This window comes from Manis javanica, chromosome 2, assembly GCF_040802235.1.
Source record: "Manis javanica isolate MJ-LG chromosome 2, MJ_LKY, whole genome shotgun sequence".
Taxonomy (NCBI): domain Eukaryota; kingdom Metazoa; phylum Chordata; class Mammalia; order Pholidota; family Manidae; genus Manis; species Manis javanica.
In genome coordinates this window covers 106,337,491-106,354,767 of record NC_133157.1, presented here as the reverse complement: position 1 = coordinate 106,354,767, position 17,277 = coordinate 106,337,491, and the positions used below count along the sequence as shown (strand labels likewise).

General features: G+C 38.6%; 1 protein-coding gene across 1 annotated transcript in view; it reads right to left on the bottom strand.

The window, feature by feature from the left end:
* Positions 1 to 16,813: 16,813 nt before the first annotated feature.
* The window catches only part of PRTFDC1 (phosphoribosyl transferase domain containing 1), an 82,057-nt gene continuing 81,593 nt past the window's right edge, over positions 16,814 to 17,277 (bottom strand). Inside the window, exon 8 of the mRNA XM_073229075.1 lies at positions 16,814 to 16,855. Within this exon, the coding sequence (XP_073085176.1) occupies positions 16,814 to 16,855 (42 nt within the window). The remainder of the gene's footprint in view (positions 16,856 to 17,277) is intronic.

The window sequence follows — 17,277 nt, the reverse complement described above, 5'->3', positions numbered from 1 at the left end:
GTTCTCCAAAAATTCATTTCTCACTGCTGGACATTTGCAGTTTAGAAATTGGTATATTCAGGAACTGGCAAATGTTTTTAGTCCTTTTTGTCTTGATTGTCATGCTTTAGTTTTTCATTAACCCTGTTTTCTCAAAATGTCATCTCGGCAGTACCACGGAAGGCCAAGGAGTCCAGGGGCACACTCTGGCCCGCTGTGCGGTCAGCGGCAGGAATACAACCCAGGGACCATTCAGGATATTGTCAAACCGAGGGTGCTGAAGGGAGCAGAGCAGCTGAGCCTTTCCCTCTACCTCTTTTCTCTCTGCTCAGGCTTACATCTTGGGATTTGTGTTAATCTGGGAGCTCATGCCTCTAAAAAACACTGCTTTTCAGGACCTGCCTGGAGAATTCTGTATGGAGAGCTCTTATCCCTAAGGGATTACAGCAAGAATGGAGGGAGAAGGGAAGAAGAGAGATTATCCGAGTAGTGGCTTCTCCTCCAAGGGAGGAAGGTTCCTTCAGGCTTAAAGGGAGCTGAAGACAGCGAGGAGGACTTGAGCTATCCAGCCTGGGATATCCTACCCCTAACTCTCTGTGCTGAGAACTGGTCAACTGGGCATCAGGTGAGGAGGGATCTAGTTGCTACATTACACAATGTTTTCTGAACAGGTTTCAGACTAGAATCAGAAGGCTCTGGGCAAGTGAGGAAGGTATGTGCGGGAGTCAGAGTAAAGTCTGTGCTAGCCAGTGCATGCTGAATGCCTTTTGTCCTGCCACTGTCAGCTGTCTGACTTTGTCGAGTCATCTAATTTTTTCTGAGCCTCACTTTATTCCTCTGGAAAATACAGAAGCAGTCAAGTTTGAATTTCTTTCATTTTCTAGTACTTTGACCTTGAGAAATTTTCATTCTTCTAAGCATCAGTTTTCTTTTGCTTAAAATAAGAGAACAATTATTGTCTTCATCAAAGAGTTATAAGAATTAAATGTGATAATACATGTGAAATGTTTAAAACAGTGTCTAGCACATGGTGTTCAATAAATGCCAGCAACTTATGGAACAGGACAGAGATGAAGATTAGAGAAAAATACATGCAAAGCACTTGACATACTGCCTGACACATAGTGGGGGCCTGTTAACTGTTAGATACTATGCAACTTCAAGCAGCCAAAGCATATTTATTGAACAAACGCCGAAAGGTGAATGCCTCTTCATCTTTGACTCTCTGCAACTCAGCGAGTGTATACAGTAGGTATGCTAGTTTCCTATTGCTGCTGGAGCAAATTGCCACCCATTTAGTACCTAAAACCATTCATGTTGACTACCTTACAGTCTGGAAGCCAGCAGTGCAGAGCAGCTCTCACTGGGTGGAAATCCAGAGGTCAGCAGCGCAGTGTTCCTCTCAGAGGTCCTTGGGAGAGGGCATTTCCTTACCTTCTCCAGTTCTGAGAATCCTGCGTGTCTTGGCTCCAGTCCTCCTTTCTTTTCAGAGCCAACAGTGGAACATCTTCAAATATCTCTCTTTATGACTCTGACCCCTACTTCTGCCATCACATCACCTTCTCTGAGTCAGACCTCCTGCCCCTCTGTTACAAGGACCCTAGTGATTACATGGACCCCACCCAGACTACTGAGGCTGATATTCCCAACTCAAGATCCTTAATTTAATCACATTTGCAAAGTCCCCTTTGCCATGTATGGCAACATATTCATATGCTCTGGAGATTAGGGCAAGGACATGTTTGGGGGCCTGTTTTTCTGGGGGCCGCAGTTGGAATGAATGAACAGCATGTTGCAGATTGGCGATCCCTTTTGAGCTTCTGTTCACCATGTGACCTGGCCCAGTTTGTCTCATAGGGAATAGCCCTGCCTGGGATTTTATATAGATTCAAGGACATTTGACTTCACAATGGACTTTTCCAAATGCTAGCAGTTATCAGCCTCGTCTCCAAGAGGGTAGCTCATGAAGTAAGCATCTCAGCCTGTCTCTTTCTCCCAAGTTAATTATAAACATCTTGATGTTTGCTACTGCCAGTAGGTTCACCTTTCTTTTATTAACTAATTATTCATCATAGCTACACAACAAGGAGGCTTGTTTGTCGCTTCTGGGTTTATGGATGAGTAAAACAAGGCCTGGAGATGACCCACTGGGGCCCAGAAATATAGCTCAATGTTGTAAAAGTCAGAGTTCCTTGGATCCTAAGTATTGGCTTCAACTTTCACTTCTTTGCCTTTTATTGGGAGAGTGGAACCTGTGAGGTCTTAATTGTTGGAGTTACAGCTTAGAGTTACAATGAGGTCAAAATTCTCTTTGCTCCTCCCTGTTGTCATACTTTGTTTTTTTGGTGCCTGACTTAAAAAAGAGTGATATAAGAAGAGTGTCTATGAACCTGGACTCTAAACCAGCAGAAACACAGCACCTCTCTGTTGGTTTCTCCCCTCTGTGCGGAAATGATTTACCAGGGCCTTCTGGTTTCCTGAATAAAAACTGGAACTTCTTTTAAAAGTTTTAACTATAGTCAGTTCAAAGAGTGTTGCCAAAATTATTTGTACTTAAAAAAAAGGCCATCTGTGCAAGTTAAAACAGCACCACAATCATTTTAACCACAGTTTTAATCAAGGTAAGTTTGAAAACTAAGATTTTGGACCTTTGTAAGAAAATCAAGGCTCAGGCAAATATTACATGGCCATAGAAATAGTAATTATTTAAAATACTTGTTGTGAGATGTAGGGACTGAGATGAAGCTGAAAGGGATGCCCAGAGATGGACAACCAGAAAAACGTCAGCATTGAGGACTCACCGATAGCCACGTATTTGTATGTTGTATAACACTGTGTTAACACCAAGTACTGAGGATTTTATACATATTGTCTCCTTGATCCTCACACCAACAATGGGAGGTAGGTATTGTTCCATTTAACTAGAGCTCAGAGAGGTTAAGCTGCTTGTCTGTAGTTCACAGTTAGTGAAGGGGAAATTTGGACTCCAACACAGGTCTGCCTGGCTCCAAAACCTGGGCCTTTACCCTCCTTTTCTGGTATTTTACTCTGAGAGATGGAGAACACCATCAGCTCAGCTTTTTCACTTCAGGACTGGGTTCCATAGAGGTAAAGGGATGTGTTGCTAACATGGACAGTGAGGGGAAGGTCAACCTGCTGAGTGGTGTCTATAGACAGTAAGAGGAGGGTCAACCTGTAGATGTGTGTCATCAACAGGGAGGGGAGGGTCAACCTGCAGAAGGTGTCTAGTAAATTTTGCTGTCTTTGTTTCTAAGGAATATGAAGGAAATTTTTCTCTATTGGCTTTTACACTTTCGGAAGCAAACAACACAGTTTCAGTAGCTGTGAAGTTGCTGGGGCTGGAAAGAAAACGCCTTAGTTTAAGGCAGGCTGGCATAGTGAGGTAGATGCAATATTGTCCTGGACCTGAAAGGGTGACCTGCCCTGTGTTAGTCACAAGTGCCACACTTGTGACTTGGAGGCAGGGCACAAATCTGGGAGTAGGCTGGGAATACTGAGAAGCTGCGGGGTCTGTGGCTGGGAGAGGAGCTCAGATTCCGAAGTCAGGTGGGCACAGAGTCTCTAAGGCCAAGGGAAGGCAGGCAGAAATCAGCCAGCTAGTCAGGACTGCCCTCAGCCCCTGAGGCACCAGCACCCAGAAGCCCAGCCTGGAGTTCCTGCTCCTAGCTCCTGTCTCAGGGCCTGTGCATGGGAGCCCCAGGCTAGAGTGTTCAAGGCCACAGTAAATTCACTGTGAGCAAGCTTGTACCACCTCCTCCATATGTATTTTGGGATCTGTCACACTTAGAAGACAGCTGGTTTATTTCCAGAAATGCATCAAGAATCCGTGTAAATGTTTGCAAACATGCCTCATTATATACATAGCATTGAGTTGGTGGTCAAGATTATTGTTTAATTTAAATATGAGCCATTATTTAAGATCCCCCACTGATTTTTAAAGGGCCAATATCTACGATATTAAAGGACCATATTAAGTAGACATGTGTTCTTAAGGACCAATGCCTAGTATATGTTAAATAGTAACTATTTGCTAAATGAATAAATGAAACTGCATGGACACAAAGAGAAGGCCTATGCTTTTTAGAACTCTGTTGGGAGAACTCCATAAACTCAAAGAAACTGGGGCTTATCTATATTAATCTATATGAAATACTTGGTATATTTGGAAAGTGAAGCCATTCTTCTCCTTACAAAAGTGAAATTTAGACCAGGAAAGAGACCTTGGATGAGGGCAGCAAGTGGACTAAGGGTGGCAGGTCTTTGATGACGATCACTTCCAGCCTTCTGGCCTCTTATTTCTTACAGATGACAGGGCAGAAAGGCTTTATTCCGTTGCTGGCAGTCTATGTGCACCAACAGCAGGCTGGGAAATGAGTTAAATGTCAAATTATTAAATGTTGTGCTGTGTGGTTGCATCTGAAACCAAGATGTTAATCACTTTGCCTCTGCCTTCCACACCCACGCAACAGAAATGGACCACGATGCACTGAGCATAAGACAAAAGCACAGAAACCAAAGGCTACTGGAAGATTCTCTGGTATTTGTACTGCACACCCATTCTCTTCTTTCTAAGTTTTTTCTCTTTATCTAAAAATGCATCTTCTCTCCCATTTGGTGAGAATTAACACTGCAGATGATGAGGATATGAGCTAATTGCAAGTTTCAATGCCTTTTAAAGTAATACAGGCCCAATTCCTTCCAAATATCAATTCTAAAAGTCCTGCTGCCTGAAATCTGGGAACTTCTACCACCCAATCAGGTTTCAACAGGAAAAATTATTTAACATATTTGAAGGATATAAAAAAGAAATAAGTGTATCTGTGATTTTTAGGGCACTTGGAGACAATCACAAGTTTTCACTCCTCTTGTACCACAGGGGGATATTTTCAAGTAAAATAAACTTGGATATTAAAAACCTTTCTGAAGAAGAGTAATTTCTTATTTATTTACTAATAATTGTGATTAAAAGAAACCCCACATAACATAAAAGTTACCATCTTAACCATTTCTAAGCAGACACTTCAGTTAATAAATATATTCATAGTAATGTACAAGCAATCTCCACAGAACTTCTGCATCTTGCAAAACTGAAACTCTGGACCCATTACACAACTCCCCATTTCCACTCCCCCCAGCCCCTGGCAACCACCATCCTAATTTCTGTTTCTGTGAGTTTGAGTGCTTCATATAAATGGAATCAATATTTGTATTTTTGTGTTTGGTTTATTTCACTTAGCACAATGTCCTCAAGACTCATCCATGCAGCGTGTGACAGGATGTCCTTCCTTTTGAAGACTGAATAATATTCCATTGTTGGCATATACCACATGTTGTTTATCTATTCATCTTTCAATGGACTATTTGGATTGCTTCTACCCAAAGGTCTTAGTGAGGGTTGGAAATAGGGGAGGGGAGGTACTGGTGACTCTGAAACATCACCACCACTTGAAGCTATGCCAAGACCTCAAATACTTTTGGAAGCATCTTCAAGTGTATGCTCTAGTTTCTCTTCAGAACAAATTATTTTAAACCAAATTGTTTACTTCTTGGGCTTGATGACACTATTCAGTCTTTAATGAAACATTCAGACATGAAGATTAAAAGAGAAAGCAGAACTATTATATGTATTAAAACCCTCCAAATCACCAAATATTCAAGTGAAACACCCATTTATTAGGAAGCTAGAATAGTTCCATGCAAAGGTGAGTATAAAATAGCTTTTGTTGAACATCTTACCCATAATCAACATTAACCTATATTGGATTTCAACATCATTTTCTGAATTTAAATTTATTTTGATATCTTAAGTATTAGAGTAAAAAATTGTCTCATTGTCTGCCCAGTTTGATTATATATATTTTTTAATCCTGGTGCATTTTTCCCCCCAGAAGAATGGAAAAGCAAGCAGATTGAGAGTAAGTGGCTTGAGCTAATGTTACTCTTTTTCTGCATGAAGAAACAATAGTAGAAAATTTTTTTAAAATTCTATTTAAGTGAATGTAATTCCTGTTTCAGACAACAAGTCTGTTTTCCCCACTCCCATTTCAAAGATTAATAGAAAACTAGCCTAAAGAAGAAACATTTAAAAGTCCAGGGACATGTTTCAAGAACCTTTAATAGTGTGAATATCATGCATAGTTTACCTCTGTCTGTAGGACTGTCAGAAAGGATGTTAAAAACATCTGGGTAGAAGGAGATTGTGTATCTAGAGATACACTTCACAATATCTCATCCTTTTCTTCTTTTTTTGTGGTTATCAAAGAGACTAAGAGGTTTTCATAATACAAAATCTCCAAAAGAAATACTGTTCTGCATGTGAAGTGTATAACTGATATTTTGCTTTTCTTAAATTTCATTCATAATTATATCTAGTGTTAATTTTCAAGGTTGGACTGACTCAGAACAAGTTAATAGGAACCAATCAGTATAAAAATTTATTGTGCAGTACTAGATCAAATTCCAGCACATGTTAATCTTGAGGGAAGAAAATTAATATGCCAGTAGTGTTAGACTACATGAGAGAGCAACTAAGAGAAAAATGGAAATCTGCCAACTGCAGAAAGAGGTTGTCCAGAAAAATCAGTGAGTGTAAAGAATGTCCTCTCTCCTTATATAAGTTACCAGATGTTGCTGAATTAAATAAATAAAAAAAAAGCTGATGAGTCATACGGCTCAACCACAGTTAAGCAAAGTTTAGCAGCTCTCTTAATTAAAGCATGTTGTGGTGTGTGTAATAAAAGCATTAAAAAATGAGAAAATGTAGATTCTGTACTGAATGGAAATTTAAAGTATTCAACACAGTATTTGAGCCATAAACCTGAGTGATATTGAAAATAGAGACTACTTGAATGAATAGTGGTTAAATACATAGCACATGATAAAAAATAAATCAAGAAATAAACTGCAAACCTATGTTAGGGCCAATCAATCTACAGATGTCTTGGGAGACATTTGGCTTTTTAATCCTGAGGATGACTGTGTTTATCAGGTGTGTACTGACATGGAAAAGTTCATCAGTGTGGATATTTTAAATACCAGAGAAAAATGCCTTTTTCACTTGCCCATTTAGAAAAAAAATCTTAATAGCTTCATTTAAGTAAATGGATTTGAGAGTTCTGGGCCATTTCTTCTATCACCCTCCACCTCCTGCATGAACCTCCAAACCCACATTTCAGAGAAGTATTTTTTAAGGCAGAGTTTAGCATTGTAGTGTCTGACGAGACAGAGAAGTGAGGAAAATGTATCCTCCTTGTATCAGAGTAGGTCCAGGTGTCACGTTAAGCCCAGCCTTTTCACCCAGTCCAGTGGAGACAGAGAACCCTTGGACTTGATTTTCAAGAGCGAGGGTTCAGCCCCTCATGTTCTAAACATTTGAATTAAAACCTGACAGCCCCAAACTTTCACCCTGTTTTCAGATACCTAATTTCATTTTATTTCTTGGCAATTTTCTGCTCTCTCCTCATAGGGTACATTGCTTTTTAAAACTTTTTCCCAGAACTAGTGCTGGTACTCCAGAAAAAGTCAAATTAGTTCTTAGGTCAAAGGACAAAGTAGCATTACTAACCCCACTTTGTACAGTCAACAAATATTTATCAAATGCCTGCTGTGCACTGATCCTTGTCTACTGCAAGCATTGGTGACAAAGATGAGATGACACAGTTCCTGCTCCTCCCGTCATTTGTGCAGGTTGTATCCAGAGCTGGATATTCATATCTCAGGATAGATACACATGACTTATGAGGGTGGGCAGAAAATACTAAAACTTCTTTTTATGTTCCTTATTTTTAAGTTTAAATAAAAATTTAGATCAATTTAATAAAAATAAACATACAAATAAGAAACTAAGCTTTACAGCATTTACCATATGGACTGTCATGGGAGCCCTCACTTGGTCCATATGACAGATGTCACATGTTCAGAACAGTATTTAAAATAGTCTGAGCCCATAATACTAAAGAGTTGACAACACAATGTGCATGTCACACATACTATATTTCGGATTTAACTGATTTGGGATTGTATTACCTAGTTTTATTTTCTCTAACAGCTTTATGGCAATATAACTAATAGGCAATACACGGACCGCATTTAAACTATACAATTTGATTTTTTTAACATATGTATACACCTGTGAAATTATCACAGCAATTAAGATAGTTCAACACATGGCAAGTTTCCTCCTGCCCCTTTGAATCAGTAAAAACCAAGTGGAAGTGTTAGATGTGAGCAACACAGTAGTTATAATAGAGAACACAGTCAATGAGTGGGATAGCCAGATGGACATAGCAACACATTAGAGAGGTGAAGGATGATACTGAGCAGTTTCCCCAGAATGAAGCTAGAAAGGACAAAGAGTTATAACACAAGAGAAAAGTTGAGGAGCGGCCAGGATTGAACTAAAAGTACTTACATTTAGATAGTAAAGCTTCCAGGACAAAAAAATAAAGAAAAAGAGGAAACAGTCGAAGAAATATTGAAATTTCTCAGATCTAAAAAGAGATTAAAATGGGCAAGAATTGCTAAACAGGAGAGAAAAGCAAGGAATTTCTTAAAGCTTCCAGAGAGTCAAAGTTGATTCTCTTCTAAGAAGCAATGATCAGATTGACATCCTCCTTCTCAACAGCAAGCAGTATGGGATGTAAGATGAACAAACAATATGCATTAATATAGTGAAAGGAAAGAATTTTAAACCTAGCATTTCATACCCAGTCAAACATATTCATGGGCACATGAAGTTTGTGGAAGTTTTATCATAGAAAGACCACATTGGAAACATGCTTGAAAGAGTGTTCAAATAAGAAGAGAAACAAAGTCAGGATGCACAGGAGATGGGAGCAGTGAAGGTGATCAAATACCTTGGCAAAATTTACTTTGTCTTAAAAAAATAGAATAGGTAAAACTCAGGAATGAAAGAATGGATATACAGAGTAACTGAGAACTTAAACTCTGTACAAGAGCGATTTGCTAATATGCTATAGCGCTTAACTTGCCAGAGGAAGAGAGATATTAATAAGATTTAAAAAATCATAAACATGAGCATGGGTCTTAGGTTGAGACCAGTTACCATGAGAACAACATAGAAGACATAACTTTCAACGAGCATAGGAAATCAATCTATCCAACAAAATTCAAGAAAAAGAGAAAAAAGAAACAAAAAGTACTATGAATGAAAAATATGACATTAAATGGTAAGAATTCAGTCCCAGTATACCAGTATTTCCAATAAATGTACTTAGAATGTATGTCTTCTTTGGAAGAATGTCCATTCAGGTCCGCTGCCCATTTTCAAATTGTTTTTATTTGCTTATTTGGTGTTGAGTCATAAGAGTTCTTTATGTACTTTGGATGTTAGCCCCTTATCAGATATGTCATTTGCTAATATATTCTCCCATATCCTAGGTTGCCTTTTTGTTTTGTTGACAGTTTCCTTTGCTGTACAGAAGCTTTTTAGTTTGATGTAGTCCCAACTTGTTTATTTTTGCTTTTATTTCCCTTGCCTGGGGAGATGTAGCCAGAAAAGAATTCTCATGCTTATGTTTCAAGAAATTTTTGCCTGTGTTTTCTTCTAAGGATTTTATGGTTTCACATCTTATGTTTAGGACCTTAATCCATTTCAGGTTTACTTTTGTGTATGGTGTTAGACAGTAATTCAGTTTCATTCTTTTGCATGTAGCTGTCCAGTTTTCTCATCAACAGTTATTGTAGAGACTGTCTCTTCCCCATTGCATATTTTTGTCTTGCTCATCCATGTGTGAATTTATTTCTGGGCTCTCTATTCTGTTCCACTGATCTATGGGTCTGTTGTGCAGTTTTAAGTATAATTTGAAGTCAAGGAGCCTGATACCCTCAGCTTTGTTCTTCTTTCCCAAGATTGTGTTGGTTATTCAAGATCTTCTGTGGCTCCATATACATTCTAGGATTGTTCTAGTTCATTGAAAAATGCCACTGGCATTTTGATAGGGATTGCACTGAATCTGTAAATCACTTTGGGCAGGATGGCCACTTTGACTATATTAATTCTTCTTATCCACAAGCATGGGATAACTTCCCAATTATTTGTGTAGAGTGAAATATGTAACTTTAAAGACATTTATCAGGAAACAAAAAGGTTAAATACCAAAAAAACTAATAATTCAACTCTGTAGTTGTTCTTTTTTAGTACAATAGGACAATATAAGAGTAGAAATGAATGAAGTAGGTTATAGAAGAATAGAGAAGTATCTCAGGTTCGATTTCCTAGAACAGAGGTCAGCAAACTTTCTCAGTAAAAAACTATGTAGTACATACTTATATATTTTTGCCTTGACAGGCAACATATGGTATCTATTACATACTTTTCTTCCTTCCTGCCTTCCTTCTTCCCTCTCTTTCTCTATATACCTATGCAAATGAAAAAGTACCTTAGCCTATAGGCCATATAAAAACAGGCTGTGGACTGAATGTGGCCTGTGGGCTGCACATTGCTCATCCCTGTCTAGAACTAGAGCTCAATAAAATGGTTCAGGTACACTCATTCATTGGTGCTGTATTAAGGGAGTGCTCCAAGAAGTGATGGAAGCAGGCCAGGCTAGGAGTAGCTAAGCCAGGATGTGGTGAGCTTTGGCCTGATGCCACAGAGAGTACTGGAGCATGAATTGTACCACAAAGAGTCCTACTTGGCCTTTTGTGGTGCTCCCATGTCTGTAAGTTATTGGGTGCAGTTACTCAGAGATAAATCTTTGTGCAATACATCCAGGAAGCAGAGGGGGTACAACAGTGAACTGCAGCAGCCAATACTCACAGAATTTGGAGGGTGGGTACAGGAGGATCCATTAGAAGAAGATTAGCAAAACTAAAGTGGTTTCTTTGAAGAAAAGAAAAGAGTATTAGAAGCAAATAAAGTATGGAACAAAAGAAGAAATGATTATATACACATTGAGATTTTTATAAGTAATAAAAATTTCAATACATTGAGAATCTCTATCTTATACAAGTTGTTCCAGAAAACAGAAAAAAAGTAAAACCCTCAGTGTTTGAGGCTAGAATAATCCTGATTCTAAGACCAAATAAGGATAATAGAAGAAAAGAAAATTATAGGACTGTTTCACATTTGAATGTAGATGCACAAAAATAGTAGCTAATGAAATCTAGTTGTATAATTACCCAGAGATGGGTGGGTGGGGCTGAAAGTTCCAACCCTCTAATCATTGGGTCTTTCTGGTGATAGGCCCATCCTGCAGTTATCTAGAAGGGTCCCACATTGTCACCTTATTAGCATAAACTCAGGTATGATCAGCAGGCTTATTATGAACAGTGTCCATTGAACGTAGTCCTCTGTACTGATATTGAATCAGCAGTCCAACAGCATTGGTTCAATTTCTGATTTTGAACATATCTGTGTGACCCTGGGTAAGTGATTTAATCTCTGATACTTCCTTATCTCTAAAATAGAGATGTCAATTCTTACCTCTGAGTTTTGTGCTAAGTATTAAATTGGGATATTGTCAAGTTTTTTGTGTAACACATGATCCACAGTAGTTGGAGCCAAATGGCTCATGAAATGTCAATGTATTTAATGCCTGGGCTTGAATCTTTTAAGGTTTTGTTAGGTTCATGTCAGATCACTTTTGAAGACAATTATAAGGATTTGTGCAGACCCAGTAGCAATGTAATGTTAAGTCATGTTCTCAGGCTATTGATGAATATTCTTCATGTGACAGATACAAAAGACTTGTTAAAATAAAGATAAGACAAATTATCTCACTTTCTTTTTCTAGTCAACCAACTCTGCCATTCAATGTTAAGAGATTAGATAAATCAGATAGCACAGTTTTCATTGTAATGTCCTATTGATTAGTACTCAGTAATCTATTGTTTTTTAAATGTTTATTAATTGATTTGGTTAGTACTGTTTCCAGTATAATATAATAAATATAGGGTTCAGTCCACCTAATTATACTTATTCACTTATTGTGTTTTAAGGAGCTCCATCTTGGATTCATTTCTTGGCCACAGTATTTTGCAATTTCTTCATGTGAAAAATGGAACTACTTGTAAAATTTCAGTATGAATTTACATTTTTAAGATAGTGAATAAAACTATTTTACTCTGCTTTTTAAATTTCAAATGTAAGTACCTTCAAATGTAAGGCATAAAAACTGCTCTTTCAAAGTTGTCTTAATCTATTCCAAATACTATCAGTGGGAAAACATATGCTTTTATCTTTGTAATCAAGGTGTGCTACTACCTGGTGTTCTTTTTATCATCTCATATTTTCCCTTGAGACTAGGTAGTATTCTGTAATTCTTAAAAAGCTGTGCAAGCAGGCATATCTACCATTGTACATTTATGACCACTGAAAAATCAACTCCTTCACGAATCTTATTAGTAGAGAATGTACAGGGCACATAACTTTTCTGTGGCAGATTTCATCTTCAGTTTACTGAATGCCACAGGAACATATATCCCATCTCACTTGATCTTACAATATGATGCCACTGTTTCTCCACTGAGTGGTGACAGTCTATGTTCCTTCCCCTTGAACTCAGAGATAAATCTTCGTAACTGCCTTGACTAATAGCATGTGGTAGAAGTTAGCCTGTCATAGAAGAGGTAATATGTCTGTCTCTGTCTGTATGCATTTGCCTTTGGAACCCAGCTGCCATGTTGTGAGGAAGCCCAAATCACATGCAGAAACCACACAGAATTACCACTGACAGACTGACAGCCTCAGCTACGGACCCAGCAAACAGCTAACATCAACCACTCGACAAGCCTTCAGATCAGAGTTACCCATAAAACTTCTACATTTGTACTAGCTAATATGGTGACCTACTGACACATGAAGCTATTGAGTAATTATAATTGCTAGTGTGAATCAGGAAGTGAATTTTAAATTCTATTTAACTTTAGTTAATTTAAATTTCAATAACTACATGTGGCTAATGGCTGCCACACTGGACAGTTTAACTTCACCTCTGAATCTTTCAGCTGAAGCGAGCAGACCTCACAGACAGACCCACTGTGCTTTCTCCATACTCTTAATTCTCCTAAGCCATGGGAGATAAGTGATTCTTGTTGTTTTAAGCTACTCAGTTTTGGGATGATTTATTACCCAGCAGTCGATGATAAATATGCCTTTTCTACTATTTGGGTTTTTTTTTATCCTCTACCACAAATAAAATTGCAAGTCTCCCCTATCTAGCACTCTAGCTGTGGTTATGTGTCTCTTCTCTTCCCAGCCAGGTTTCTTAACTGGATTGTCTACACTTACCATCCTCACTCACAGCTTATTCACTAGTCAACACCTGCTAGGCTTTGGATACAAATGAGGTGACAGTAACATTGATTCAGGCTTATTTCTCCCCCTTGGACACTCAAGAAGTCAGTGCTCCACCCTGTCTTCATGTTCTCCCCTTATTTCTGAGCAAAGTTCACCTTTGCATAAAAGGTCACCTCTTCCTGGCTGAGAAATAGCAAGAAAACCATTTTTTATGAGTGGACAAGAAAAAGATACCCCTTTTAGAAAAAGCCACCCCTTGCTGAGGGCCGATGCAGTCCGTGGCTAGAGTCCATGGCAGGACAAGTGGAGGCTGGGCTGGGTTTCAGCCGCTGTGAACTGCCCTCAGTCAGATGTCCTTGGGCAGAGTGCCAGCAGCACGGGCTGCGCCCAGTGTCTGGGGTGCCCCGGACGGTCTCATGCGTGGCCCTCAGTGCCCCTCTCAGGGGCTGCTCTGCTCCCCACGTGGATGCCTGTGGCCCATGAAGCCTCTGGAGGGTGGCTTCTTGTGAAACACCCAGGATATGGACACCCTTTCCAGCCCTTTCTACAGTTTCGAACTGTAGAACACTTGAGGTTCTTAAATGGAGATTCTTTCCCACTCCTCCTTGTGCCAAAGCTGTGCATGCCCCTCAATGAAATGTGGAGAACGGCCGGTCTGCTGCACTGCGGCACAGAGGCTACCATGAAAACAGTTCTTCCCCCCAGGCGCTTTGTGCGCTTCTGTTCACGGGGCTCAGAACCCGTCATGACTGGGGCCAAGAAACCATGCAGCTTCTCCACGTATATCCTCTTTCCTTTCTCTGCACACCACCAGCATCAATGAGCCCGTTTCCTTTCCTCAGTCCTCTTCTGCCCTTCGTGAAGACTAGCCGGCCTGCCAGTCCTCAAATGTCATGGGGTATCCCAAGGGAACTTTATGGTCACAAAGTAAGTACAACTCCCAGATGCTATTTTTGCCCAATTAGCCAACTTGGGTGGAGAGTGTGGTTTAGGGTTTCAATTTCCCAGAACATACTACCTCTATTACAAAAGTCAGGAAATGGTTCCGTGACATGGTGCCTATCAGGGGGTAAGTTACCATCTCTCTCCATTGGGAAAACGTAAGTTCACCCCATAGCAGGTCTGAGGAAATGCCTGCTTGTGCTCTGAAAGGCTGTTCTCATAGTCTCTGAAGGCCTGAAACATGGTAAACCATGTTATATCCAAAGACATCCAAAGGGTAAATGAGCTACTCCAGGATTTGACTATTTGCAATTCACATTGTGGGTACATGGTTCGATATGTAACCCATTCCAGCCCAGTAAGAAAGAGCCAGTGTATAATGAGGGGTTCTAATTTGTTTGGAAGATCCCAAAGTATTACTAATTATGCCCTAGTCTTATTGTAGTAAAATCATTAATAATTATTGTAACTGAATACAAATTTTTCCAATGAAACATACCACATACCTTTTCTTCCCCCCTACTAATCAGCTTTGGAACACTATAAAAAATGTGTTGGTTGTTAATCAGGTAATAAGATTTTACATTTTTGGCCTACGTTGAATAAACTCAGTGGTATTAAATAGACTGAGTTTTGTAAGAGAAAAGGAAATACTGTTTTTCCCAAGATGACATTCTTGGATATCACTGTCAAAATATTGTCTGATAGAAAAAAATTGCAGGAATGATTAAACTTGTGTATCAAATAGATTTCTCTTTTTCAGCATCAACTAGCACAAGTTCTTTTCAAAACCTTGTGAAGTGGATCTACTTTCTAATTTACATAAGCATACAGTCCCCAAAAATGATACTAAAATTCTGCATTTTTAAGGGAATGTTCTGACAATCTGATCTTTATGCATAACTTTGTATTTAAAATCAAATGTGCCTGGATTTTTCTAGGTCCTCTGATACAAATGTGACATAGTAGAAATTTTGTGTTTAGAACATTAATTTTGATAGTTCAAGAAATCAGCCAGTTAGAATTATCTAAACCTGGATTCTGATTCTTCTAAGAAATGAAGTTAGAAGAAATTCCTTTTGCTGGTTTCCCCTTTGGGATAGCTGGGTGTGGTTTATTTTCTTCTCCAGCTAGAACAAGATATGCAGGAAAATCTTACAACTCAAATTCCCTGTTCTTACAAACAAGCTTAAGTAGAAAAAGAAAAAAAAAGTAGATCAAGCCTGGCTTAATCGTTTGCTTATACTGCTGCATAGACTGGATATTTTCCAGGTTAACAAAAATAAAGCCACAGGGAAGGTATTTGCAGTAGTATATATAAGCTACTGGCTCACACACAGTTTAATGGCTGAAAGTATATAAAAAACACAGAGGCGGAAGAAAAACAATAAGCAATTATGAAACATAACAAGGTTTCTTATTCTTTATTAGTTTAAAGGAAGCTAGAACCTGATAACAATATGCCACATATGGTTCAGAACCAAACAAAGAGTGCCTAGTGATTTATTTTGCACTGCTCCGTTTAGGAAGTGGGAGAAACAGCTCTATTGGCACTCAAGTTTATTTTCAATTAAAATTCCCATAAATTGGAAAACATCTCCAAAAACAGCAAAACTGGAAAAAAATGTTATTCAGAAAAAAACTTTCAGGATGCTTGTTTTCTAACGTGCCTTGGATTGTATGTTAAGTCTTACAGGGCCACTCAAAAAATAATTCAACCTCTATGTTCATGTTTATGATGATAAATAGTAATGTCCTTTGATGCAAATACGAGGAAAAATTTGTACTTGCTTAGTTTTGAGCATTGAAAACACTTCCCCCTCCCCCTCCAAATTCTGCCATTTTCTCATGTCCCACATGAATAAAAGGACACAGCTTAGAAACCAAGGGCCTTGCTGCCATTGTGTTTTTCTAATTAAAATTCAGCGTATTAAACACAGTTGAGTACATCCATGCATACATGACATACTGTTATCACAAACCGGAAGCTCCACTCAAGAGGACCGAGCAAAGGCGCATTTCATAACATCATTAGGATTCACTGTACACCGTGGTTCACAAAGGCTTTGTCAAAGCAGATAATAACGGTCTGTCAGAAATGCATAAACAGAAATTTATATTAAATTGTCCTTTTCCTCCTTTTTTAGCATGGGAATGTAGTTGCAGTCCCAGTATATAAGCCAGAGCTTAACTTGAAAAGCCTTCCATGTTCTTAAGGTTGCAAAAATATTATCAAAATAGAGTATATAAAAAAAAAATGAGGCAAAGATGATTTGAGTAACTAGGTGGGGGTATAGTAATCGAACATAAAGACTATCAAAAGAAGGTGTAGTTCAGGAGTGTGAAAGTAGGTAGAACTCAGGAGTCACAAGGCAGTGTTTAATTTGAAACAAATCAAACAAAAGCATTGTTTTCTTTTCCTTAAGAACCTTTGGTACTCTTTAAATGTTATAATCTCAAAAAAGAAACCTCTCATTAAAACGTTTTTTTCTTTTATGTCCTGCTGAGTGAAAATGCCTGAGGAGACAAACTTAACATGCTGACCTCTAACTGTAGTCCTAAGTATGATGTTCTCTGGAGATTCCGTGTTGAGAATTTACTTTTTTAGACTCAATACTTTTCTTTGCCATGTTTTTTGATCATGCATATGTGCTGAAACAATAAAGGATTTAAATGCATCAGTTACTTAGCAAAATATGAGATGCAGAAATGTTATGTAGTAACAACAGAATGTAGTCCTGTAAATGGTTATTGTTCATTTACATATATCTGTGTGTTTCTGTATGTGTGTATGTATGTATGTACGTATATAAAAGTCTGAAGAGACCCATTCAAATGCTTGACAAAAGTTTCTTGGTTATTTTAGTTTTGAGCCCTATTCAGATCTGGCTCCTTCGGTCTGTAACAACCAGAAATGCTGAGGGAGTGGTGTGTTAGCTCTAAGGGAGATAGAAGTCACCTATGGGGAAAATTACAACCTCTAGGGTGAATGGAGAAATAGCCAAAGTAAATGCAACATTGACTCCTATTGGACCCTTTCTGGATGTCGAGTGTGTCGAGAATATTTTGATTGC